Genomic DNA, 27,755 nt, shown 5'->3' with positions numbered 1-27,755 from the left:
AAACATTTCTCCTGATAATTTTGTGTTATTTTGCTCCTGCTCTTTGGAGCAGCTGTGCAGTGCTAATGACTTCCCTTATTAGTTAACTCCAGTCCTTTCCTGGGTTTGAAGCATACAGTGTGGAAAAACTTGGCTTTTCGGAAACCTTGTACTTGGCTAATGGATAATGTTTATATCCAGGGCCAAGACGGTGGTAGAATTGTTTCTGCCACTGCTGTTTTTCTAAAGAAAGTTCACTTAGATGAAATGAAGTGTTCACAAATAATTTGTCAGGGCCACGTATATCCAAGCCAGACGTGACAATTAGACTACAGATTAGTGTCATTTCAGGACTGAGTCTTCATAGTCAATTTGCAGTCTCATAAAATGAGACCATGAGACCTATGAATATATTTCAAATCATGGTAGAAACTGTGCTTCTTGGGAATACCTATTATCTTCTAAGACACAAGTAAATTGTTGTTGTCTCCTGGTTTAAGCTTTCCCCTGTTCCTGTCTTTGCTTCCATCAACCTTTTTTTCAGGCCTCTTTTCTGTGGTTCACATTTGGTAGCTACAGAATCTTTTTCTTATAGACTACAACATAGCCAGAGAGATTTTTTTTTTTAAATCCCAATGCATAGGTCAAAAACTGGAATAAGGAGAGATGGATGAATTCATAAATGAAATCATTATACCTTAATATTCTACATATGCTTGTTACAATCATGGCTATAATTATATCAGAAATTAGGATTGGGGAGGTCCTGGTGACTGTCATATTTTATTGCCTAGCACTATCAGTGTGTGTGTGGTCATTGCTTAAAAATAAGGACAAGTTCTGAGAACTGTCTCATTCAGCAGTTTCATCCTTGTATGAACAACATAGACCTGATGATCTTGGTCACCTAGCATTGCCTCTTGATGCAAACCAGGCACGTGGCACTATTGCAGTTATAAAAATGACAGTTTTTTACACTAAACTTGTCTTAGGTGTATGTTGTAAAATAATGATTAAAATATAATGCACAGTTAATTATCATCATCTCATGTGCTTAGGTATATATGCTGTCCTTTGTGTGATTGGTATGGCACAGGTTTGTATCAGCATCGCCACAAGCACATGAGCCATGTCCTGCTCTGGTATTACCACTGTTTCAACTTTTCCAGGTGATGGGAATTTTTCGGCTGCAGTAGGGATCACTGTGGTGCATGCTTTGCAGAGCATAACTATAACTCCTTTGTTTTTTAAAGGCTGTTTAAAACCTTGCTGTTCATTCTCTTCACTAGGAAGTCCAGCGCTGTACAGCTGATATGAACATCACTGCAGAACATTCCAATCATCCAGATAACAAGCACAAAAACAGATACATCAACATTTTAGCATGTGAGTAACAGACTTTAAACCATCTTTGACTCTGAGGAGATTACATTTTCCTGCTGGGTTTAAGCTGACAGGCAAGCAGTCAGAAACAGGGTGCCAAGAAAGAATGATATTTGTGAGCTAACCTCTCCTTAGACCATCTTCAGTAGTGTGGGGACATGTTCGGCCCCCTTAGCCTCTTGTTAGGCTGTCACCATGTGAAATGTTCCAAGCCTATTTTCATGTGAAGTGATAGCACAACAGATGTGGGGAGTCAAAGCTTGGATGTCACTTGGCTGTCTTGACCTTGATTTTAACCTACTCTTCTGTATTTTTTTATACTGTTATTTAATGTGGTGCTGGGGATCAAACCCAGTGCCTCACACATGCTAGGCAAATGCTCTACCACTGAGCTAACCATAGCCCTTAACCAACCTCTTTTTATATATATTTTAGTTGTAGGTGAACATGTTACCTCTATTTTACTTTTGTGTGCTGAGGATTGAACCTAGTACCTCATGCATGCTAGGCAAGTACTCTACTACTGAGCCACAACCCCAGCCCCCCAAATTTTTATAATACAAATAAAATTGGTGGAATTAAGTGCATTTCCAGGCAGTCTGTATAAGACTTCCTAATTGGCCTTTCCTTAAAGGATGAGCCTCCAGTCCTTTTGGCCCATGCATTTAGGTCTATCTTCAGGGCCAAGGGCATGCTGGAGATTAGGGATTCAAACAAATAGGCATTTTTTATATAGAACCTCAAAGAATACTCTCAGACTTTAGGCTACTTCTGTGCAAGGCCACTTTTCATGGACACATAGGACTTTGGCCATTGTTTTTAATATAAAAATCTGGAACTCCTTGAGCACTGACATGACAAAAAGTTTCAGACTAGGGATGCTCAGCCATACAGTCTATGCAAACTATTACAGAATGAGGGGAGGGGAAGAGATCTTGAACACATCTGGTCCCAAACATTTCAGATAAGGATACTCTAACATACAATAAGGACCACGTTATATAGAATTTTATATAATAGAGTTTACACATCACAAAACTTAAAATTTGAACACAACTGGTAAGTTTTTGTAATAAAGCTTTTGGGAGATATAATTCACATATTGTATGTATAAATTTTACCCATTTAAGTTTACAATTCAGTGGGTTCTGGTATATTCCAAGAGTTGTACAGTCACCACAATGCAATTTTAGGGTATTTTCATTACCCCAAAAAAGAAACCTGATATCTGTTAGCTGATATTCCCATACCCTAGCAATCTCTTGTCTACTTTCTTTGGGGACTTACATATTCTGGCCATTTCATCAATATTCATCCAGGTTGTACCCATATACATATACTCATCCATTGCTTTTTTATAGCTAAAAAATACTGCATTTTATGGATATATAAATATTGGTTATTCATTCATTTTCCCCACTTTTTGGCTATAATAATGCTGCTGTGAACATCCACACACAAGGCTTTATGTGGACATGTATTTTCAGTTCTCTTGGGTATACATAAGAGAAGAATTGCTAGGTTCTCTGGCAACTCCAAGTTTGACATGGTGAGGGAACTATCAATTTGTTAGCCAAAGTGGCCGCACCAGCAATAGGTGAAGGGGCCAGTGTCTCTACATCCTTACCAACATGGGTTTTTATTTTTTACATAACAGCCTCTGGGCGTGAAGTGTATCCCATTTTACTTTTGGGAGAGTTTTGTTTGTGGGTATCGGGGATTGAATCCAGGGGCGCTTAGCCACGCAGCCATATCCTTGACCTTTTTTACATTTTATTTAGAGACAGGATCTGGCTAAATTGCTGAGTGTGGCTTGGAATTCATAATCCTCCTCACTCAGCCTCTGGAGCCACTGGGATTACAGGTGTGCCCACGGCACCTGACCCCATTATAGTTTTGATTTGCATTTTCCTTACACTTAGAGATGTTGAACGTCTTTGCATGTGTTTATTGGCTACTTGTATATCTTCCTTGGAGAAATGTCTGTTTTTGACCCTTTACCTGCTTTTTAGGGGAAAAAATGGATTATTTGTCCTTTTACTGTTCAGTTGCAAGGTTTCTTTACAAATATCCTAGATACAGGTCCACTGTCCACTATAAAGATTGCAAAGTTTTTCACCATTGTCTTTTCAGTTTAATGGTGTCTTCTGAAGCACACATTTTTACATTTTGGTGAAACTCGGCTTACTTTATTTTTTTTACTAGTGGCCAGGGGTTTTGGTGTCATATCTAAGAAAGAATTGCCTATTCCAATATAACATCAAGGTTTTTATTTTTTACATAACAGCCTTTGGGTGTGAAGTGATATCCTATTTTATCCCATTTGAGCACTGACATGAATTTTATGGTTTTGGTTTTTATATTTAGGTCTTTGATCCACTGTGAGTTAATTTTTATGTGTGGTCCGAGGTTCTTTTCAGTGAATACATAGGAATAGAGTTGCTAAGTTACATGGTGACATTCCACCTTCATTCTTTTCATGTCCCAGAACCATTTGAGAAGACTTTCCTTTCCCCATTGAATTGTCCTAGTACTTTTATTGAAAAATCAGCTGTCCATGAAGGAATGGGTTATTTCAGGACTCACAATCATATTCTGTCAATCTTATGTCTATCCTTTTGCCAATACTGTACTGTCTTCATTACTGACAGCTTTGTGACAAGTTTTGAAACTGGAAACTGTGAGCCCTGAAAGACGACTTATGAGTCCTCTTTTTCAAGATTCTTTTCGTTTTTCTGGGTCTGTTGTGTTTCCATATGGATTTTTATGATCAACTTGTCTATCACTATAGAAAGAGCTAGGGTTTATTTTGATGGGGATTGACTATACTGAATGTGCAGATTAATTTGGGTATCCCTGCCATCTTAACAATATTGTCCTCCAATCCATGAACATGGTGGTCTTTCCACTTATTTAGGTCTTTTATTTCTTTCATCGATTGTAGTTGGCTGTGTATTTCTTTTGTCAAATATATTCTAATTGTTCACTTTATGGTAGTTTTAGGTTGTTGTCTACTGACAATTTATAAAAATAGTTGATTTTTGTATATTAATCATGTACTATATCCTTGCTGAACCCATTTATTCTAATAGCCAATTTTGTGCATTTCTATAAAGATACTTTTACTACCTCAAGTTTTTGTTTTGTTTTGGTAGATGGACACAATACCTTTATTTTATTTATTTATTTACATGTGGTGCTGGGGGATCGAACCTAGTGCCTCATACATGCCAGGTGAGTGCTCTACCACAGAGCCACAACCCCAGCCCAAGTTTTAAAAGAACTACTTTACTTTCAAAAATTCAAATTAGAATCTTGTATTTTGACAAGTCCAGACAGCTGGGTTTTGTTGTTTTCTTGGTCATTTGGACTTGGGACACATCACCTGTCACTTTTGTCTACCCTTAATATGAATGCCTTTATATAGCAATGTTGTAGAAACACGACATCAGAAAAGCCTTCTCCCTCAGAGCTATTATAATTTTCAGGGTACATGTGGATATCATCAAGCCACCTCTGTTTGTCAGTCTAAGAAATAACAATACAATGGCTAGTGAGGCATAAGCTGCTCTTATCCAGGTGCTGTAGAACAAAATTTTCATTTGCATTTTATGTTAACTGTACATTTTCTTAGAATAACAAAGACAGTAGAAAAATTCAAAGCTCCAAGAAAATAGAGAGCTTTCCAAAAAGTGCTTGGTGGAATCTGGGGTCATTTATCCCTAGGCTAATCCCTGAGTTGACTTCATTTTGAGCTAGCCTTTTTTTTTTTCCTAGTCATTATCAAAAAAAAAAAAAAAAAAAGAAAGAAAAGAAAAAACATCAACCTTTGCCCTTTCTGTTCCTTACTAGAGAAAATTTGAACTTCAGCTTCCCTTCACTACTTCTGTTCTCTTGAAACACTTAAGCTCGCTGTTTTGGGCAACTAGACACATGATGGTCCTCCCCACTCCAAACCGTTTTGTTCCCAAACTAAAAATAGTGGATCTTAATATCTGACCTCAGATTCTTCTTAAAATAACTGGTTTCTTTAGTTGCTTAAGTTCTGTGGAGATGGCAGGGAATGGTATCAACTGAATACAGTTGTTCCATAAAAGTCACTTTTTTCTGTCTGTTAATGGGAAGGAGATAGGTGAGTAGTTCTTCAAAGGCCTTGGAACGTGCTACAGGTGACAGCATGAGGAAGAAGTAGCCCTATGTTTATTTCTGTTTAATAGTTATTCTGCCACAGTTTTCTCAGGACATTCTGATAGATGCCACCTCACCTGATTGCCTTGTCTTTTATTTAGAATGCTACTGGGTTTAATTATAACGCTGTTTTTGCCTTCTCTCCTCCACAGATGATCACAGTAGGGTGAAGTTAAGACCTTTACCAGGAAAAGATTCTAAGCACAGCGACTACATTAATGCAAACTATGTTGATGTAAGTCAGAAACAGTCTTATAAACTCATTTCTGAACAGTGAAAGCTGCAGACTCTTGCATGTATTTGAGTACCGCACAGAACTTTCACTAAGAATGCAGCCTGCACACTGTGGAAGGGACTTGAGTTATTAACCGGTCTTCCATGACACTTCCTTCATCTCACTTTGTACTGTCATCTTTGAAGGGTTACAACAAAGCAAAAGCCTACATTGCCACCCAGGGACCTTTAAAGTCTACATTTGAAGATTTCTGGAGAATGATTTGGGAACAAAATACTGGAATCATCATCATGATTACAAACCTTGTGGAGAAAGGAAGAGTAAGAGCATCTTGGCTTATTATCTTAATAATGCATCATCAAAATATTTTAAGAGTTCTTGCTGTACTGTAGGAACTTGACCAGGTATAAAGAGTTACAAAAGAGATACGTGTTTGCTTTGCTCTTATCATGCCTGTGGTCTGGTGGAAAAGAGAGCTAGGGCATTCGAAGTATGGATTAAATGTGCTGATAAAGGTGTGTTAGGAGATTGCTGTAACATGAAGGAATGCGTTCTCTAGTGCGGAGGCTTTCAAAGGAGTTAATGTTTGAGGTGAAAGGACATTCAACCGAAGAGCAAAAAGCAGGAAAGTTGGAAGATGCATATGGTAGCAAAGAAAGTACTACCAGGACAGGATTGTAGAGGAGTGAGAAGCAATGAATGCTTAAACACCTGGCCATCATTAAGACTTTTGCTTTACATTAAAAAAAAAAAAATTGCTATAGAGTGTACTGGATTACAAGCTTGGACAATAATAAGGTAGGCTAGAATTAAAAGCTAAGCCTCCAGTTCATTGCTTAAAAATCTACTAGTGCTTCACTTTGATTACAGGATCCCTAATTTTCTTTGATGGACCCAAGTTGTAACAGAGTCCCACTTAAGAAAGACCTCCCATAAATCCATCACAGCCTTCCAAATGACATTTAAATTCCCTTTATAATACATCCTACCCACATGTCTCATAGGTTCAATGAAGAGGTTTCTTTCTTAGGCCCTCTTTAAAGTTCTTCATGTATGGAGAGATGATCATAAATACTAGGCCCATTTTTCAGATGATCTCGCCCACATTTAACACAATTCATTAGCTTCTTCAGAGATCTCCTCTGCCTTGACGCATTCAGCCCATGAATTTCTTTTTCAGTCAAATAAATGAATGTTTTAAGGTGGTCGTTTGAAATTCACAACTTTTTTCTTCTTACAGCGAAAATGTGATCAATATTGGCCAACAGAGAATAGTGAGGAGTACGGGAACATAATTGTCACACTGAAGAGCACAAAAGTACATGCCTGCTACACTGTTCGTCGTTTTTCAGTCAGAAATACAAAAGTGAAAAAGGTATCGAGGGAACTGGGTGGGCTGGCAGGATGTCTCTCTTTAAAAACCAAGTTGGTTTTCATACAAGTATAAAAAAGTATTTTTGAGACATTTTTTCATAAGTCTCTGGATATACCATTGTATGGTGGGAGAGGTACTGGCAGAGCACTTAATAGAATGTAACTGGCCCAGACGGTTTGTTGATCTCTTCTTCCAGGAATTCATTCTCTCAAGTTTTGGTAACACTCAGCAAATACTGTAGCATCTGTTTGTTGATGTCACTTTTTAATTCCAATTTCCTCACAGCTTCAGAGCATTGTTTCCCAAAGAGTGTTTTATTCATAGTCCCATGGATGCTTATGAAAAACCAAGTTCTGCTATTCAGTAAGAATGGGAGATGAATGCTAGCTCACATTTTCCCATTTTATAAATTTACAGAAATTACAAGTGACTGGAATGATGGAATTAAGAAACCTGTAGAACCGATTCCTGGTGTGACTTACCCATAAACTCCTTTCTATAGTACTACTAATAGCCTGAAAAGTCACACTGCATGGAAATGCTGCTTTTGAGCTGTTTCAGTTTCCAGCTGAAACTCCACTGTCACAGCAATATTTGGTTCTTCAGATAGATAGCTCAGTAATATGGCAATCATTTGTAGCAGTGGGACCTTTTTTGGCATCTTGGACATGTTTAGAATGTTATAAAATAGTAGCCTCCTTGTCCCAGAAGAATGTACATTTACTCAGACTTTATATACATTTTTGGGTGGCTCTGAAGCCCATCTGTGATCCAAGATTAACAGTCCTTTCTATGTCTAGTTATTTCCCAAAATGGCAGAAATACACGAAAATCGACAGCTCTGTATCTGAGTTCTCTATCATATAGCTGTTGGTCCAAGTGAGCCAGAGCCAATAGACAAAGCATATTACGCATGGGAACCCTTCAGGTGTTTAAACAGGCCCACTGTACCTTCTTCTAGAAACAGCTTAAGTCAGAGATATCAGGATACAGAATACCTGAATTTCCTACTGATAAGAAAAAGCAGAAAAATGAAAGTTTACACACAATGACCTATCAGAGGAGACTTTTCATTCAAAAGGGTTTGTTCTTTAAAGGAAAAGTACTCTGAGAAAGTGGCAGATGCATGAGACCTTGCCTCTGATTCTAGAGATGGAGAATCATCTGACACTTAATATTTTCCCTTCACTTCCTGGAGAATGCACAGCACAACCTGTCCTCCAGCTCCAGAAGGTCTCCCTTCTGGAGACAGTGGGCAGAGTGAGAATCATGGCCCATGATCTAGTTGGGCAGATAAAAGCTAAGTGAGGCAGCATTTAGAAAATGGAGGCCTTGCAGGAAGTTGACCAGAGCTCTGGATAGTTCTAAGACTATGGAGCGTCCAGAAGACCAGAATTAAATGTTCATTCTTGGGATTTTTTTTTAGTTGTAGATGAACACAATATCTTTATTTATATATGGTGCTGAGGAGTAAACCCAGTGTCTCACATGTGCTTGGCAAGTGCTCTACAACTGAGCTATGACTCCATTTCATGAAAAACATTGGGCACAAAGATGAAATAACCTGGCTCAGCACCTGGGGGAATGAAAACAGAGGGCATGGGTCCTAACACCCTTACCTTATTTGTTTCCAGAATGCTCATATGCAGATTAAAGAGGTCTTCTTACATCATTCACAGGGCCAGAAAGGAAATCCCAAGGGTCGTCAGAACGAGAGGGCAGTGATCCAGTATCACTATACACAGTGGCCTGACATGGGAGTTCCTGAGTATGCCCTCCCGGTCCTGACCTTCGTGAGGAGATCCTCAGCAGCTCGGATGCCAGACATGGGCCCTGTGTTGGTGCACTGCAGGTAGAGCCAGCGTCCTTCTCTTTTTTCTACCTGGGATTCAACACATGAAGGGGGCTGAGCAGGAGCTTGGGCCTTGTGAACTTGGACCATGGAAACTCTGCTACTGTTTTGATTACTTGGGCCAAATCTTCCTCTAAAAATGGGATAAATAAACCTGTTAGTCTTTTCAAGTAGCTATATTTCCATCACATTAAGAAATCATTTGAAATTCTGAAAAAAAAAAATCTGCTCAACTAGATGAATCTCTGGTTTTAATAAAATGATCTTATCAGTAAAAGTTCCTATTGTAAGAGCTTTCCACACCAGAGATTATGGCTTTTCTGTAAGGTTCCTCCTAATATTTACAGTACATATGAAAAGATGTTTTTAAAGTTTCTGGTTTATACATGCCATATAAAATATCTTTTAAAAGGCACTTGGGCTTGGGAAGTCCAGGCAGGAGGATAGCAAGTTGAAAGCCAGCCTTAGCAAAAGCAAGGTGCTAAGCAACTCAGTGAGACCCTGAGTTCAATTCCTGGTTACCCCCACTAAAAAAAAAAGCACTTGGAGCTGGGCACGTTGGTGCACTTGTAATCCCAGCCACTCAGCCTTGAGACTGAAGAGAGAGCTTCAGCAACTCAGTGAGATCCCATCTCAAAAAAACAAAAAGTGAATCCTATTTTTTTTTTTCCTTCAACTAAAGTAATTTTAGATGGCTGTTTAAAAATGCTTTGATTACATAGAAATGCTTTGATTACATTTCATTTGCTATTGCATTCTTGACCTTTTGGGTTTTTGTTTGGCTTCAGTATTCAAATGGATGTTACTTATTCTGTGACTGATGTCACAGAGCTGCATGGCATTTTCTCAGCATTTCTTTTGGGCTGTTCTTATAAAATTCTTTCACAAAACAAACCCTTTCCACAAGTTAGAACACATCTTCTACTTGAAATCCCATGAGAACTCTAGTGATTCCTAAATGGATTAGTGAAAAACTAAAGTGGAGATAAGTGTCAAACAGCCTAGGTATTGTGCTAGACAGGAACCTTCTGGGGCATTCTGCCCAAACAAGCTTGTTATTCAGTACTGCAGAATTCAGATCTTCCTGGCTATTTATTTAAATCACAATTAAGAAATGCACATATAAGAAACCAAATTTTCTGAATGTACCATTCTCATTCTACAACTGATTACTAAAGAAAAACATCCCTTATTTAAATAGGAACTGTCTAATAATGAGATCATTAGTTTCTTAGATGTATGCAACAGAGGCAGATGTACAGAAAAGGGGTTTATTAAAAGGATAATGCATACTCAGACTTCCTGGGAGAGTTGGAGAACCAAGCGCAAGTTCAAAGGCTGCCCACACAGTGCCTCAGCAGGCCAGTCGTGGTGTGGAGATTGCTGCTGCCATGAGACGCCTCTCAGTCCCTTGCAGCTGGAGTCTCATGCCTTTGCTTGAGCTGCAAGGGAGTCCGAGTGCACACCCTTTGTCTCCCAGCTCCTATGGGAAAGTCTGTACTCCTTGTCAAGATTGTTCATAGTGAGACGTGTCCTAGTGAAGTTTTGAGGTGTAATCTATGTGAATATCCTTTGTCATTTATACTAGGTTATCTAGACAAGAGGGTTATTTCTCATTTCATTAGATACTTGCATTGTGACCATGGATTGGGGGGGGGGGATGACAAAGTCCTAGTTGAGTGCCTTCATTCTTTACAGCGCTGGCGTGGGCAGGACAGGCACCTACATTGTGATAGACAGCATGCTGCAACAGATCAAAGATAAAAGCACAGTCAACGTCCTGGGATTCCTGAAGCATATCAGGACACAGCGCAACTACCTCGTCCAGACAGAGGTAAGGAGTGACTGCCAGTGCGCTCTTGAGATTCCAAAAGTTGAGCCACACTGGAGGGACAGATTCATCCTCTTAGGGCTCGAAGGAATTTACAGGTTTGTATTAGAAGATACACTGACCACAATTCCACTCTTTGGATCACAGGATTTTGTTTCGATGTGGATCTTAACATCATCTCAGTAATCAGATAAAGTTGCATCAAGAGCTGTGTTAGATGCTTTGGGAGTTAAACATGTTTTCTGGCCTGAAAACATAGTAGATGATGGGTCTTAAGCCCTTCATTAAGCACACATTCTCAATTGCTGGCTGCATTGAACCACCTGTTCCAGGCATGGTGTGGAATTATAATGGAAAAGGAACCACCTAGTGACAAATGCTTGAAGGAGCTCACTAGGAAGTCCCTTATGGGAGCAGAGTTAACCTAAGGCTAACTTCGTGAATGGCTGGCTACCTCCACATCTCTCACTGGTGATCACCCCATATCGTACCTTTCAGGAGCAGTATATTTTCATCCATGATGCCTTGTTGGAAGCCATTCTTGGAAAGGAGACTGAAGTATCTTCAAATCAGCTGCATAGCTATGTCAACAGCATCCTCATACCAGGAGTAGGAGGCAAGACACGACTGGAAAAACAATTCAAGGTAGTGCTCTGAAAAACTTCTTGAGCAAGGAAGCAGAAAAACACCTTGCGTTTGGGATCATGTCTTCTTTGCGTTAATGTATAGAAGGAGTATCTACGTAAACACCACCATTATGTATTGGTGGTGTTTAAGTAGATAGTACAGTGCTGTATTGTCTTCTGAGTAATTTACAGCTTTATCCAAACAAATATCATCCTCTGGCCACAAGGTACAGAAGACTTGAATGGTTTGTTCTGGTCCAAAAGAGTATTCAGGATGTTTCTTCTGACCTATGCAATGATACCTTTATTCACAGTGGTTATTTGTAAATATATTGTCCTCAAAATATGCCTTTTTAGAAAACTAGACCAAAAGAATTTGGAAACTACAAGAGTTACTACTATACTAAACAATACTATAGAAAAGTTAACTTTCCCTAAAATGGTTATTTTTCTTTGGGGACATGGTGAAGTTCAAAGGCAGTTAAAGTTTATATGGACTCGACAGAAGTAAAGGTGGAAAGAGAGACTGTGAGGGCGAATAAATTAATTTAGACCAGAAAAGCTCAAAGAAATAATTGTAACTTACTAATGCCTCCTGTCTTTCCAATTACTGAGTGCCTTCCTATTTATTAGTCTATTCAATTCTTTTTTTTACACAGTGTTCCATATGTGATTTCTCATTTTGTGTCAAGAAAATTAATCTGCAGTTTTAGTTTTCAATGGTAAGGTTTTCCAGAGTCTGAAACTTTCATTTGACTCTTAGCTGAAGAAATGAGACAGCCAAGCAAATTATCCCAGGTGATAGGAATGGATTCAATGAAAGTAATCTATTTTCTTTTCATAACAATAATTTTACACTTCTGGCTCTTTATGTTCCTACTACAAAACCATTTGAGGCAATTAATTGTGAGGACACAATTTATCATTTTAAATGTTTACAATGAGTTCTTACAAAATATTAAGTACCAACATTTCATCTGAATCTTTTTTGCAGAATTTAAGAAGAGTTCAGAGACAGGAAAGTGTTACTGTGAAAACTAAAACTGCACAGATTCATCTCATTATTTGCATCTTGACACAATATAAGAAACCACGTGCAAAAAAATAAAAATTGAAAAGACTAATGACAGCATCCTTAATTCAAAAATCTGAAATCCATAATGTCACAAGTAGAACCATGAGCCTTGTTTAAAATTACCTTCAGGATAGATATTATATACACACACACACAAATTTCAATCCTAACAACAATTTTAAATTTATAGCTGTTAAACATCCTGGCTATTGTAAAGCCATTTGATTCCCATCTTTAAAATGCAAAATTTTACATATACACAGAAATATATTCCAAAATCCTAAAGAATATGACACTATGTTAGTTCCACCCATTTTTGGATAAGGGAGACTCAACCTGTATTAGTTTGCATATCCCTTTAAAAAAAATTCTCCAAAGAAATCAGCTCAATTGGAAACCAGGTTATTACAGGCACTAATCATTTTAGAACTCAAGAAGGAAAAATCAGAAACTCAATCATGAAAATTACCTCTAAGGTGTATTATGGTAGTAATAAAGCACTTGAAGACTGTACCGATACACTCATTAAGGTAGACCCACACAAAACAGATTGATTATTCTCCTGTTTACCTAGCTTGATTGAACTGAACTACTGATTTTTTTGGTATGGGAGAGTGAACATAGGGGCGTTTAATCACTGAGCCACGTCCTCAGCCCTTTTTCATTTTATTTTGAGGCAGGGTCTCACTGAGTTGCTTAGGGTCTTGCTAAGTTGCTGAGGCTGGCTTTGAACTCCTGACCCTCTTGCCTTAGCCCCCTGAGCCACTGGGATTACAGGTGTGTGCCACCAAACCTGGCTACCGGGCTGATTCTTAATAACGGCTTTAGAACAATGTCAGTTCAACAGAAATGTACCCAGAACTTAAGTTCTTCATCTTCAAGAGTAGAGTCACTTGAGTCTTATGGGCCCCTGTGGAATTATGGACAAAATGCACAATAGCAGTAACCTATGCAACAGCAAAACTCCACACAGTTCAATCATTACTACACACAGTCCCTGCCAGAAGCCTAAGGCTGACAGTAGAATTAAGACAAGGACACAATCAAGGTCACAGAAAGACGTGCTACTAGTGAAGCAAGAGAGCATTCTTCAGGGCATAAAAATGTTGTTAGTAATCTTATTGATATTGTTCCAAATTGCCTAATAGGTACTATTGGTTATACCCGTGAATGCAGACTAAATTGTTGCTTTTCTTTCAGCTTGTCACACAGTGTAATGCAAAATACGTGGAATGCTTTAGTGCTCAGAAAGAGTGTAACAAGGAAAAGAACAGAAACTCCTCCGTCGTACCATGTAAGATCTTAACAGTTTGATTAGTTCAGTGTGTTGGTATCTTTTTAAATTGGGTTTCATATAATCTGTAAAGAGGCAAATGTTATGTTGAACTGAGTCAAAGTGGAAGGGTGGCTTTGGTGCCAGCAGTATCTGATGTGAACTCAACATTTCTCGGTGAGCAGAAGATAATCTCAGGACACAGTAGAGGACATTATGGGTGTGCACTATAGACACAGGCATGGCTGCTCATTGGAGAGGTGAAAAAGGCCCCTGCTTTTATAAGCCTTTAATGGACAAAAAGAGCAAAGTATACTTTTAGGAATACCAAATCTCAAACCCTCTCGCATGTCTGTACTGTATAGTCTCTGAGCGATCTGCTATGAAGACCTCTTGCACAGTAAAAAAAATTTTGATTCCTAAAATGTTTGTCCTGAGCATGTGCAATAAAATTTCATTTTACATTGTTTTAGCTGATAACACTTTTAGCTTCTTTAAATATATAGGTATAAGTCTTGGACAGGGAGCCAGGGGATAAGTAAATCTCAGAAAGAGCTGTTGGTTCCTATTTATAATATGGTGTTATTTTTTTCCATGTGATAGCGGAGCGTGCTCGAGTGGGTCTTGCACCATTGCCCGGAATGAAAGGCACAGATTACATTAACGCTTCTTACATTATGGTGAGTCAACAGCCCATCAGACATAAAGTCCATTAAACTGAAAGGTGTTAAAAGAACAGATACCACCTATGCCACAGATTCTGGTTTTGAAATATTCTGTGTAATATCAAACAGATTGCTGTATCTTGATATTTTTGTTGTCCCATAGTCTGGTTAAAAATAACTAAATGAAGCAAAATGCTTCTTAAGGAATTAATGTTGAAATTAGAGTTAAAACAGCAGGGGTAACTTGAAGTGAATTGCACTTGGAGAGAAAATTGTATCGTGTTAGCCGAAGTACATCGAAGAATTAGACAAATGTATTGAATGCTTTCCTCAGTTATTTTAGTAGGGTCAAAACAGTGCTGTTTTGTTTCAGGAGTATATTTTGTCATGTCATAAAGTTAGAAGCGAACCCTCATAATCACTGATTTTTCCCTCTTCCTAACTGAAGGGCTATTACAGGAGCAATGAATTTATTATAACCCAGCATCCTCTGCCGCATACTACGAAAGATTTCTGGCGAATGATTTGGGATCATAATGCGCAGATCATTGTCATGCTGCCAGACAACCAGAGCTTGGTGAGTACAGCACATCTGCTATATATTAATGAGCCCGGGAGGCTACAAACATAAATTACTCTGATACCTTGCCACAGGGCTGTACTGTCTGTAGGTGCTAGGGAGGAAACTTAGACTTTCTGTGGGGGTTCACTTCACTTATTCCTGTGTGTTCCATTATTTCTCTAATGCTGATGACATTACCCTTCAGTTGTACTCTATGTGGTGGAAAGTTTCAGAAAAAGGTGACTTTAGACCGCTGAGCTGCTGTACGTCATATTTCATGTATGGAATCTGTAACTATGCTTACTCTCAATATATTAACCCAGTGAAGCCTCACACCATCTTTAATGACATAAGTACTACTACTCTCATCTAGTAGCTGAGAAAATAACTGACTTATCCAAGAGCATGCACGAACAGTTGGAGCCAGGATTTGGATCTAAGTCATCTTGCCTTCAGAGTTCATGCTTTCAATTGATTTTTTTTGTTGTTGTTGTTCAGAAACAATCATATCAGAAGTACTACTAATATATCAGGGTCAGACCCCCTGCAGGGAAGAGAGGCTTTGGGGGTCCCACTTAAGATTTTGACTAAGCTACAATTTCTTTCCCTACTTTAGTCATTCCCTATGGAAGCCTAAACTCTGTAAGCGATGGGTGAACAAATTTATAAAACAGATTTACACATTTCTGCTTAGATCTCCTGCATACTTAACTTTCAGAATTATCTGGGTCTTAAAAAGGTTACTATGTGGACATGTGAACCCACAAGATACTCATGGAGGCACAGCCTCATTGTTTTTGTCAGATTAATGAGTTTTTTAATCAAGAAAGAACAGCCTGTGATTGAACCCCTAGTCTCCATGACATGCGTTTGACTGTGTGCCCAGTCAGTAGGAACTTCTTCACTTTGTCGCATTTTGCTCCAGCTTCAGAATACCAAGGCTGCTTCTGTATGGTGGAATGGCAGCAAAGTTGAGAATCAAAAGCTGGAGTGTAAATTTTCAAATTAGCTGGCAACAAGGGTCTATTCAGTTTGGCATGTGGAAATTGGAGGCTTTTAGGGTTAAAACAGTCATTTGTTGGATGAGTCAGTATTTTCTTATTGTCACTTAACAGAGGACAGGCACCATAAAGTATCTACCAGGAGCTCTTTTGTATGGACTGGACCCAATAATAAGGGGTACATGTTCTATGGACGGCAAAGGTACAGGAACCACTATCGAACGCATCTATGTCTCCGGGAGGCTGGGCTAGAATAAGTGTCTGCTCTCAATTGTGAGATTAAGAGTTTCGTCATTGCACAGTTTTTCTAAAAATGAGCTCTAGATGATTCTTATTATTGCTACTTGTCTCTACCAAAACTGTTTAAGACAATAATCCTATAAGTAGCCTAAAAGTCACTGGTTCCTAATTCAGAAAGCACTGTTATCAAGGCTTAGACTTCTTTGAACTGTATTTGACAGCAAAATAATGACTCCAGAATGCCTGCTGAATTAAGAAGCAGTACTTGATTTCTTAGTCTTTCAAGATGAATAATTATTCCCTAGTTTGATTTCTCCATTCCAAAGTTTTCTTCTGCCTTTCCTTCACCATAGTTAAAATGTCTTTAATGTCCTTTAGTTAGGTAATTTACTATTCCTGTTTCTTCGAGGTATGTAGTTTTTTTATTCCCCCTTTTCAGACATGGAAATTAAGACTCAGAAAGACTAACTTATTTGGGATCACATCCGATCTTAGTCCTATGTTTAATCTGTGTACATTGTTTAAATTTAGATGCCCTGCTCATCATTACTTTATACCAGGAATATCTGTTTATGGGGCCATACTTCCGTTTCCTTGGACAGAAAATATAAACCCACAACAGTTACAGACTTCTTTTGTATAGACTAAACCCAATTGCTAATCTGTTTCCCCTTATGCTGAGCTTTAAAAATAAAAATGTACTTGGCAATAAGCTACATTGAAACTTGAAAGGGTGATAAGTCTTATTGGACTGTTGGCTCATTTCTAATGCAACCATGTAGGATTAAACAAAGCCTTCTTTGTTTTGAACATTATTCAGAATTATTTCTGACTTCAATGAGAGTAGCTAGGCATTTTCAGGAATATGCCCATAAATATGTACATAGTACAGGCAAACTGGAATTTGTCATTTGAGTTAAGAAAGTTAATTGTTACATAGGTTGGAGAAGATGATGTGTGCCTGTCTCCATTTTCTTAGGCAGCTAATGTAAAGTTGAAGGACTTTCTGTGTTATCCCCCTTGAAATGCTGCTGGAACTAGAGATCAGAATAGCTGTTGTGGGAAACAACACAGAGAGGTTCTAGTAAGAAAGTGAAAACTACCACATCACCAAGAACCTATCCAAAGAAAATGACATCACCACCATGTAAAGATATCTGACCTTCCATATTCACAATAGCCAAAACATAGACGCTACCTGAAATGGTGTGTTTTTCAGCCCCCAAAAAAGACACAGATCGTGCATTCGCCACATTGAGCTTGGAGAACATTATGTTAAGTGAAAGAAGCCAGACACAGAAAAATATTGCATACTCTCTAAAAGTTTGATTTTTTTTTTTAAAAAAATTAGAGAACAAAGCAGTATTTATAGGGGAAGGAGAAGTTTGTCAAAGGATACAAAGTAGCAGAAATGTGGAATGGATAAGTCTAGGAACTAAAATTGAACTCAATTTATGCTGTTGTCACAAAAAAAGGTTTTTGACCATAGTAACCTTTTTACTATGTGTATCCCATAACATGATGTTGCATTCTTTGTAGAATAAAATTTATTTTTAAAACATTCTTTATCTTACTACCATATTGTCAAAATTAAATAAGATAATGCTTGTGAACATCCTTTACAAAATATTCAACTATAGATTTTTTTACTAACATAATTCTTAGGAACTAACAGCATGACTTGGGTACTTAACCAATTATAAACTAATAAAATTAACTGGCCTACATCCCCAATGGAGCCAGTGTTTTGGGGGGTTGTTACAATGACATGTGAGAGGTGCTGGGAAATGGCTCTCAAAATGTATTTTATAGTACACTACAATCACCACTGAACTCAGCATGACTAGGAAGGGATATAATTCTAACCGGAAAGGTATGGGAAATGGCAAACTTAAGAAATAATTTTGCAAGACAATTTAAAAAAACAAATGTTTGACAACACTGCAAGATAGGGGAAAAAAAAAAACAACGTTTTTCTTTGTTCCCAAAGGCAGAAGATGAGTTTGTGTATTGGCCAAGTCGAGAAGAATCCATGAACTGTGAGGCCTTTACTGTCACCCTTATCAGCAAAGACAGACTGTGCCTCTCTAATGAAGAACAAATTATCATTCATGATTTTATCCTTGAAGCTACGCAGGTAACTGAAACCTCAGTTCCTCTGTAATAGGCATACCTAGGCCCTGGATCATTCTTTTAAGTAATAATGGAGTAATTTGCCACCCTCAAGACAGGCCCAGGCATTTGAGTAAGACAGTTTTAAATATGTACATTTCTTTTTTTGATTCCTTCAAATACGTGCTTTTTCCAGCGGGCTAGGTGGAAAGTAACAGTGCATGCTACAAATCTGTCTGTTGACCTGATTATAAAAACAATTAGAGCTCAATATTTTCTTTGCCATCAGAAATGTAAGCCTTGCAATGTGTTACAGAGCCAATGATGGATTTTTTAGTAAACATTTTTTAGTGTATAATAAGTACTTTCTTGTGACAAGAATGGGGGGCTCTTCAATTTCAATAATGATCACTTAAACCCATTTTTCTTTAATTTTACAAATCAGAGTGAGGAATAAAGCCTCTTACAATTTACTGTCACTTGAACAATGATATTCTAGCATGACTTGTTCAATTTTTTTTTTTTTTTTTAACCAGCTACAGTTTGGTCAACCTGACATTGGTTCCGAGTAACCTATAGCTTTTCAGTGAGCAAGTTTCATTCAGTTGACTGATAGGAAACAATAGACAGGCTGTGACTCATGTCATATTGTTTACAGGATGACTATGTCCTAGAAGTGCGGCACTTCCAGTGTCCCAAATGGCCCAACCCAGACGCCCCCATAAGCAGTACCTTTGAACTGATCAATGTCATCAAGGAAGAGGCCTTAACAAGGGATGGCCCCACCATTGTTCATGATGAGTATGTATCTATTGTTTATTTTAAAATCCCAGACCCTGCAATGTATGTTAAAAAGGAAAGCAGAATTTTTAAAAGCTACCCTCCCTCTGGGATTACTTTTAATGTGTACTTGCACAAAGTGTTATGGTTCTGTTTACATTTCAATAATCACATCATTATTTATTAGCTATTTACATTGGTTGAATAGTTGCATTTATTTTAAACTCCTTAGACTGAATTTCAGCAGACATTTTTCAGAGAAGGAGCCTTTTAAAAGTATGATTTAGTTATTTAATAGTGATAGTTATTAATAATGATGTGGTTTAAGGTTTATAGCACTGTCCTGGGGGACTTAAAGAATATGAATCTCACCGAGAACAAATTACTTGTGCCTGGTCTCAGGGCTTCTGAAGGTCAGAATGGTATTCAACCCAGCATCTTTCCACTTAAATAAGGAAAGGGTCATCAAGTATCTTATGGAAGAGTCAAACTCTTGAAAGCTAAAGTTAACTTGTCAGTCAATTGCAAAACCCTGCATCTTTTAGAATCATACCACCCTTTAACTAGTGTAGAATCAATTATCCATCCTCTTGAGTTCCAAGGAAGCTCCCTAGATCAACAACTTCTCAGTATATCCCCTCTATGACCAATTACTAGCCAAGTGTGATGGTACATGACTATAATCCCAGCTACTTGAGAAGCTGAGGTAGAATGATCCTAAGTTCAAGGTCAGCCTGAGCAATTTAAAGAGACCCTGTCTCAAGATAAAATTTTAAAGTGCTGGACATGTGGCTTGGTGATAGTGCTTGACTAACATGAGGCCTCAGGTCCAATCCTCACCACAAAAATTAAAAATAGTGACTTCCAATTTATTAGCACCTTCACAATTAGCAAGATTAAAAAAGCATCCTAGTTGAAGTGTTAACTAAATAACACACTAAGATCCATCCCTGGAGATGTGATAACCACTATCAGTGTTTAAATGAGGCAGCTGCTTTGGATCCAAGAAACTCTGTCCTGTAGTTTCAGCATGAAATTAGGGCTGCTTCTAGAGCCCCACCCATCTAGATTGACTTTTCAAATGTATTGTGACCTAAAGTCATTAATGCAGTTAATCTTATATATCATGATGGGGAAAGAAAACAGCAAAACACTAGACAGAACCATTTGATTCACTTGTCTGTTAAGCTTCATGTGATTAATTCCAGAGGTGACATAAAAGCTAATTCTTAGCCCGAAACAGGCACAGAGCAAATGCAGTCAAGCCCAATGGATCTGCAAGTGTCATAGAGGCAGACACTATGAAAAGCCACTGCCAAAATATGCTAATTAATTTCTCTATCATCTATGGGAGATTCATTCATTCAACAGATATTACTCAAGAGCAAACGTAGAATTTTTCAACAGTTGCTAGCACTAGTGCAGTGTCCTAAAACACCAGATAACTTTCAGTTTCCACCTTATATATTTTTGGTACCTATAAACATCCCTTCCTGGTGGCCTGCACCTTCCTCCAAACTCATCATCCCCACTCCTGTCTCCATTCACTTAGCTGCACAAACCAGAAACCCATCAGAGCCTTCTTGGGAGTCTCCCTCATCCCCACGAATTATCGCTATACATTCTTTAAAGATTATTTTCAACATCTTTTGACAACCTAGTTTAGGTATACATTTCCATGTGCCATCCCAGTCCTCCACTGAAGACTTTCCTGCAGACCACCTTGTCCCTTTTGTTTAACACACAGTCCAAGAGTCACTTTTCGAAACCATCTCCACAGCTGGTAATGTCACATTCTCAGTCATAGTATGACATGATACATAGGAATAAGTTTGAGCACTATTTGTGTACATGGCCTGTTGCTCTAGAGGGTGAAGCCCAATGCCTGGGATATAGTGGATGCTGGATAACTATTGTATGAATGCGTACTTCACATTGTTATGACTTGAAAACTCTTAAGAATACATGCCCCTATGGGAATTATATCCACAGAGCCTTGTTAAGTCATTTTTTCTGCAAACTATAAGATCAATTTACAGGATGTTTTTAAGCTCTGTCCAAAGTAAGAATGACCACTCTTGCCTTGCACGCATCCAAAGAATCAACCTTATTGTACATAAACATCACAGTACTGATTTGGTCTTCATAGACATAACACCTGTTCTCAAGTTATAGACCAGATGGAAGGCATTTTCCAGAGGATAAAATTCCTCACCAAAAGTCAACTTTTAGAGAACAAGTGGAGCTTAAAGGCAAACTGATGTACTCTCAGCATCCTCTATTCACTATCATTCCTGTAAGTTTTTAAATAGCCTATGTAGACAGTTAATTGTAGATTAGACCACCAGCCATATCATCCCCTTTACTCACAGAATGAGAAATAGTTTCCTGTGTAAGTACTCGACCTTAATTATTCACTCTGGAGGTACATCTATCTTCCTATTGGATGTCACAGCAGTTCCCAAAGTGTGAGTTGAGGACCACTGGGGGAAGGGTGGTGGCTTCAGGCCTTTCCAGGAGACCCAGGCAGTCAAAAGTGTTTTCCTATTAAGACACTGGCTGCCCTCACAGCGCTACTTGACATATGATGAGATCTTCATTCCATTCTCAGGATTAGCAGAATGTGTGCATGTTCTTGTATCTTAACATGTTTTCAACATAAGTCAGTGCTTACTCTACTAGAAATTTATCTAGTCCACATAAGCAAAAGCTCAATAAGTACCCTTTGGATTTGGTCCTGAAATCAAAGAGTCTGTTTGAATAGTGTTCTATTTTGTAAGAAATGCAGATTCCTCTCTGTACCCACTAGTGCAAAGATACACACAAATCACAGCACATTCACTTATTTCCATAATCTCAAAATCATCTCACTAATAAATTTTATGATCTCCACCCCACGTAAACAGGTTAGAGTGAGTTGCCTAGGAGCTGTGTAGACTTCTAGTGTCAGGCAGAACCAAGTCCATAATTAGTAGGTTCTAGCGTAATATGGAGACCCCTTACTAAAAAAATGAAGAATCTCCACATGGCAAATGCACAGCATTACACCAACTGCAGGACCAGGTCCATTGAGGCAAAGGGCCCTATGCAGTTCATAGGAAGCTAACCCTAGGCATATGCAAAGTCACACATTGAGTGAAAATATTATATGGTGTGTGAGTGTAAAGAATGGCTAAACGAGGGAAAAGCACACTCCATCACAAAGATAAGGATTGTTATCCAACTTTTCTGACTGGCTCTAAAGAGCTAAAGGTGGGGGCCACTGAGGTTATTACACTAGAACCATTCAGAATAAGTGAAGTTCAAATACTATGCTAACATAAGGTCAACTCAATACAATTTGAAATCAAAGGAAAAAGAACATCATGACTAGTAAGCAAAAAACAACAAATCAAAGTTCACAGAGTTGATTAAAATAACATGCTCAGGGATCTATAGGAAGGTTTCATGAAATAATTAAGAATATGTGTTATGAAGCAGGAAAAAATATTATTTGTAAAATTAAAACCTAAGAGATAGGCTCGTAGTGGAATGTGCTGAGCTAAATACAGACATCCTAACATATGCTTGAGAGGTGATCTTCAGAGAGACAAGACAACAAAGAAGTAATGACTGAGGTTTTCTAGGCATTGAGATCTTCAACTGAAAGATCAGGATAGGATACTTTTCAAAATTAACCTTCTGAGAGATTTGAAAGCCACAGCTATTCTGATAGCATCAGAAAGAGGTCTGTACCCAGAAGAAATTGAAAAGACTGTGAAGTGTCTCTCCTTACAAACACTTTAAACAACAAAAGCCAAAATTTGTAATTTCAGTTCATTCCTAAAAAATTGGATGCCACACATGGCCACACTTGTTGATTATAATGCATTAATATTATTAACCCACATTGAAATAAGATTCCCCAATCCTTATGCCTAGAAGCTGAAAGTCTTACACCTATAATTACTTATAAATAATTCATGGATTAAAGAGGTAACCAAAATAGAAATTGCAAAATGCTTAAGACTACATGAGAAAGGCTTTGCATTTCAAAAACTTGGGGAGGATGAAACCAAAGTACATTCAGGAGAAGGAAAAAAAAATATGTGGCCCAAGTTACATCTGTTAAAAATAAACAGCTTTCAACTAAAGAAGCCCCAAAATACAAGGAATTAAGCAAACAGTAATGAAAGAGGAGGAGCAAGTAAAATTTAAGCACTAAAGTCTAATAACAACTTTGGCAAATGTGAAGAAAAAAAAGGGAGATAAATTAAGGTTTAAAAAATAAAACCACCATTTTCTGAGTTACATTGAGAACATTTGAGAATTGTTAATAGTTTTATTCATAATTATTTTAGTACAAAATACCTGGATTGTGTCAACATGGGAGGGGAGGACCCAGATGAAAGTGGAGCATCCCTAAGCCAGGTGCGACTGAATGATGGCTACATGAAGGCCACTGTACTGTTGTATATTTGTGTATTTAACAAATAGATATTTATTGACAACTGTGACTTTAAGCCTTGATGATATGCATATTAAGATAATGTTTGCTGAACACACAGTATTGCCCACCTCTGCTCTTAGCCACTGACATGCATCAGCTGAATTTTAAGCTCTATTTAACTATGAGAGCTTAACCAGCTAGTGTACCTGAACATGCCCTGCTTTTTCAGCCTCAGATCAGGATAATAATAGTATCCACACCATGGTGTTATTGGGAGGAGTAAGTTGGTACATGTAAAATACCTAGAGTAGCACCTGGCACATAAATGATTAAAATTTGAAAAACAAAAAGTTGTTATCCAATGTTAGGACCCACAAAGTCCTAACTGAGGCTACATCTAAACAGTAACAGATAAGACTTTATGCAAACCTGATTAAAACAGACAAGACTGGCACAAGGAAAAAACAAAGGCTAATCTTACATATTTGATTATGGATATGAAACTTTAAATTGTCTAATAAAACCCAAATATAGTCAGAGAGTGGCACATTATAAAGTAAGATTTATTCTGATGATGTACTGCTGGTTAAATGTCACAAGAAATCTATTAGTAAATTCAGGACATTATGAAAGGGATTCCAAAAAGTTAATGGGAAGCATTCAATACTCTTGACCATCCCAAATACTCTTGGCTAGCTAACTAAAAATGGTAAGTATTTATCAAAAAGCCTAGACCAGTTACTTTTATTTTTTAGTGAAAACTTAGGCTCTGCTTTTTATGGTCAAGCTTCCAAACCAAATTTTGCTCTGTGACTGAATACAAGCTCAACTATAAACCTGGATGGAGTGGGGTGAAAGGCTAAAAATATCTGTAAGTGAATGTATAAGTGAACATAATATATGGGCTTGGGGCATAGCTAAAACACATGTTTAGCATGCATAAGGCCCCAGGTTCAATCCCTAGCACCAAAAACAGAAAAAAATTTGTAAGATATTTAAAACACTAAAAACAATGTGAAAGAAATAGCCAAAATTATTATGGAAAACGATCAGATGTAAAAATTTAAGACCTACAGGCATTCAAACGTGGACTAGCATAAAAAATAGAGAACAGAGTTCAGAAACAAGCTGCATAAGTGAGAATGTAATATCTGAGAAAAGATCAGAGTATTTAATAACAAATGTTGGAAAGTGGTTATCCATTGGAAAAAAAAATAAGTCAGATCATCAAGACTGATGAATTAAGTAATTAAACAAAATAGAAAATACAGAATTTTTAAAAAATATTTTTAGTTGTAGATAGCCACAACACGTTTTTCTTTGGTGGGGGAGTGAGAGAGAGACTGCGGCAGTCAACCACAGAGCCAAGTCTTACCGAGTTGCTTAGTGCCTCGCTTTTGCTGAGACCAGCTTTGAACTCGCAATCTTCCTCCTGAGCCTCTGGGATTACAGGCATGTGCCAACATGCCTGGCTCACAATGTCTTTTTTTTTTTTTTCCTGTGGCACTCAGAATGGAACCTAGTGCTTCCACTTGCTAGGCAAGCACTCTACCACTAAGCTACACCCCCAGTCCCAGGAGAATACCTTTAAAATACTGGGCCAGGGAAAGCATTAAAAATGTCAGAAGTTAAAAAAATTGATAAACTTGATTGTATCAAAACTATATACTCCAATATAATAAAAAAGAGCACAATGGTAAGAGAATAGGGGGAAAATAGTAGCAACATATACTACAGACAGTATAAAATGACTCCTATAAATACATTTGAAAAAAAAAACAAAACTAATAGAAAATTGTCCAAAGTATAGTAAGCCATTTCAGAAAAAGAAATACAGATGGTCAGTAAAAAAACATTCAGCTCTCCTAGTAATCAAAATGTTCATTAAAAAAAGTTAAGAGGGGGCTGGGGTTATGGCTCAACGGTAGAGGGCTCGCCTTGCACGTGCAAGACCCTGGGTTCGATGCTCTGCACTACATAAAAAAAAAATAAAGGTTTTAAAAACAAAAAGGTTAAGATACACTTTCTCACCTAACAGACGGTCAAGAGATTTTAAAGTTTAAAAGGATGAGGAAGCAACAAGTATTCTCACCGTGGCAGTATCTTTTAAAACTAAAAAATGGACAAGCCTTTGCTCTAGCTGTCCTACTCCTGGCATCTGCTCAAGTGCACAGACACAAGTTAAACGTCCATCAGTAGGGAAGTGAGAGCTGGGCCAGCATGTATCGAAGCACCTAAATCTGGAAGGCTGTACCTAAATGTATTAAGATTTTTGCCTCTGGAAAAAAATTTTTTTGAGAGAGAATTTTATTTATTTTTTAGTTTTCGGTGGACACAGCATCTTTGTTTGTATGTGGTGCTGAGAATCGAACCCGGGCCGCACGCATGTCAGACGAGCGCGCTACCACTTGAGCCACATCCCCAGCCCTAGAAAATTTAACTTAAAGATTGGGTGACGATTAAACTGGACTTCATTCTTATGACGTAAACATCATAATATTTTCATCTTAAGAATGATTTCAGAAACTCTAGTTAGTAGTACTTCAGAGAACAGCAGCATGGGGCATCGAAACACTGATCTATCTTCTGCTGTGAATGAGCAATACCACCTTGAACCATTTGTTTTCTCATTACACACATGGAAACACTGTGCCATCACAGATTCCTGGGCTGATCTTTTTTGTGAATCAAAGAGAACCAAATTTATTTTTCTAAGGATCTTATGGAATCTCCTGTCATTTGGAAAGTTCCTCTTCATTGCCCCAAATAATTTAGATGAAACTAATTTTGAAAATTCAGACTTTGAGCCATGTTCAGTCACATGTCACTTAATAATGGGGATCATTTGATTACATCTGAACTATACTGTCTGATGACGGGGGTGGGGGAGGAAGAATATCCAAAAGCACTGTTCGGCGACTTGGTTGCTGTGGGAACATCACAGAGTGTACTCTCACACTCCTAAGTGATGAAGACAAGTATTTTTGTACCGTGCACAGTTGTCTATGCTGTACTTCTATATGTGATGGCAGCACAGTGGGTATGTTTACGCCAGTTTCAACACACACACACGGAACATGTTCCATGAAGATATTATTACAGTTATGACATCACTAGGCAAGAGGAATTTTATAGCTTCGTTATAATCTTAAGGACTGTCATTGGTGTTGTCTGTGGCGAAATGTCTTTATCCAGTACATGACTTAATTTTTTCCACAGCCCTTCACCACTTGCTAGTTATCCAATAGCCTAATCGTTTTGTTTTTACTATTCATCAAATCTATAGCTCTCCCAAGTTATGTTTGAAACTCTTATTTCATATTAGATATCAAACTAAGCATCTGATGAAGCAGTTTGGGAAATTTCATATTCATAAACATTATGTCACCTTTATGTAAGCTTCTAAATCCCCCTGTCCAGAGTTCACCCATTTTTGTCTTCTAGAATAGATGTGAATAACAGTCTAGTTCGTTTCTAAGAAAATACATGATGGTAATTTTGTTCCAGTAAGTTCAGTCTCTTAGTAAATCTGAGTGTCTTTTTTCCCCCTCCCCCAGGTATGGAGCAGTTTCAGCAGGAATGTTATGTGCCCTTACTACCCTGTCCCAGCAACTGGAGAACGAAAATGCCGTGGATGTGTTTCAGGTTGCAAAAATGATCAATCTTATGAGACCTGGAGTATTCACAGACATTGTAAGTAGTTTGCATATATGTAAAACATTTACATCATCAATTGAAACTCCAACTTATGCCTGTAGAGCAGGGGTTGTCAACTAGGGGTGATTCAGCTCCCAAGGAACATCTGGCACTATCAGGAGACTGTTTTTGGCTGTTGCAACTGTGGACAGAGAGGTGCTCTGGCATTGAGTGGGTAGAGGCCAGGGATGCTGCTAAATCTACCCATGTGCCCAAGACAATAAAGGAAGAATTATCTAGCCCAAAATGTCAGTAATGCTGCCATTGAGACCCTGCTTTAGAGTACAGAACGCTTTGTTATAAGATGTAGATATTCCACTGTCTTTGTGAACTACCAGACTTATAAGATCTATATCATCTCCTCTTGATCTCTATAAGACTCAAGTGTTCTTTAGGTTTTGGGGGTAGTACTAAAGTTTAAATCTAGGGACATTCTACCATGGAGCTATATCC

The 27,755-nt window shown here is 38.0% G+C and overlaps 1 protein-coding gene and 1 long non-coding RNA gene across 6 annotated transcripts in view; one reads left to right on the top strand and one right to left on the bottom strand.

Moving 5' to 3' along the window:
* Positions 1-27,755, bottom strand: part of LOC124098195 (uncharacterized) — a 63,126-nt gene that overhangs the window by 6,429 nt on the left and 28,942 nt on the right. For 2 of the 3 annotated variants that reach the window (XR_006853494.2, XR_009227566.1), the window contains exons 2-4: positions 11,335-11,470; positions 10,306-10,756; positions 8,949-9,145 (exon numbers count right to left, since the gene is read on the bottom strand). This is a non-coding gene — a long non-coding RNA (uncharacterized LOC124098195). Of the gene's footprint in view, positions 1-8,779; positions 9,146-10,305; positions 10,757-11,334; positions 11,471-27,755 lie in introns of those variants that run through there. The other variant, XR_006853495.2, reaches the window with a different exon arrangement.
* Ptprg (protein tyrosine phosphatase receptor type G) overlaps positions 1-27,755 on the top strand; it is a 712,009-nt gene that overhangs the window by 679,633 nt on the left and 4,621 nt on the right. For all 3 annotated transcript variants that reach the window (XM_046452932.2, XM_046452933.2, XM_046452931.2), the window contains 13 exons: positions 1,269-1,365; positions 5,703-5,785; positions 5,971-6,105; positions 7,026-7,160; positions 8,840-9,012; positions 10,711-10,846; positions 11,342-11,488; positions 13,745-13,838; positions 14,421-14,497; positions 14,931-15,059; positions 18,276-18,422; positions 19,056-19,198; positions 27,164-27,299. In XM_046452932.2, coding sequence (XP_046308888.1) covers positions 1,269-1,365; positions 5,703-5,785; positions 5,971-6,105; positions 7,026-7,160; positions 8,840-9,012; positions 10,711-10,846; positions 11,342-11,488; positions 13,745-13,838; positions 14,421-14,497; positions 14,931-15,059; positions 18,276-18,422; positions 19,056-19,198; positions 27,164-27,299 — 1,632 coding nt within the window. The remainder of the gene's footprint in view (positions 1-1,268; positions 1,366-5,702; positions 5,786-5,970; positions 6,106-7,025; positions 7,161-8,839; positions 9,013-10,710; positions 10,847-11,341; positions 11,489-13,744; positions 13,839-14,420; positions 14,498-14,930; positions 15,060-18,275; positions 18,423-19,055; positions 19,199-27,163; positions 27,300-27,755) is intronic.

This window comes from Marmota monax, unplaced genomic scaffold, assembly GCF_021218885.2.
Source record: "Marmota monax isolate L192 unplaced genomic scaffold, Marmota_monax_Labrador192_F-V1.1 WCK01_AAM20220418_F8-fsc00042, whole genome shotgun sequence".
In the NCBI taxonomy this organism is placed as follows: domain Eukaryota; kingdom Metazoa; phylum Chordata; class Mammalia; order Rodentia; family Sciuridae; genus Marmota; species Marmota monax.
This window is presented reverse-complemented; position numbering and strand designations above follow the sequence as displayed.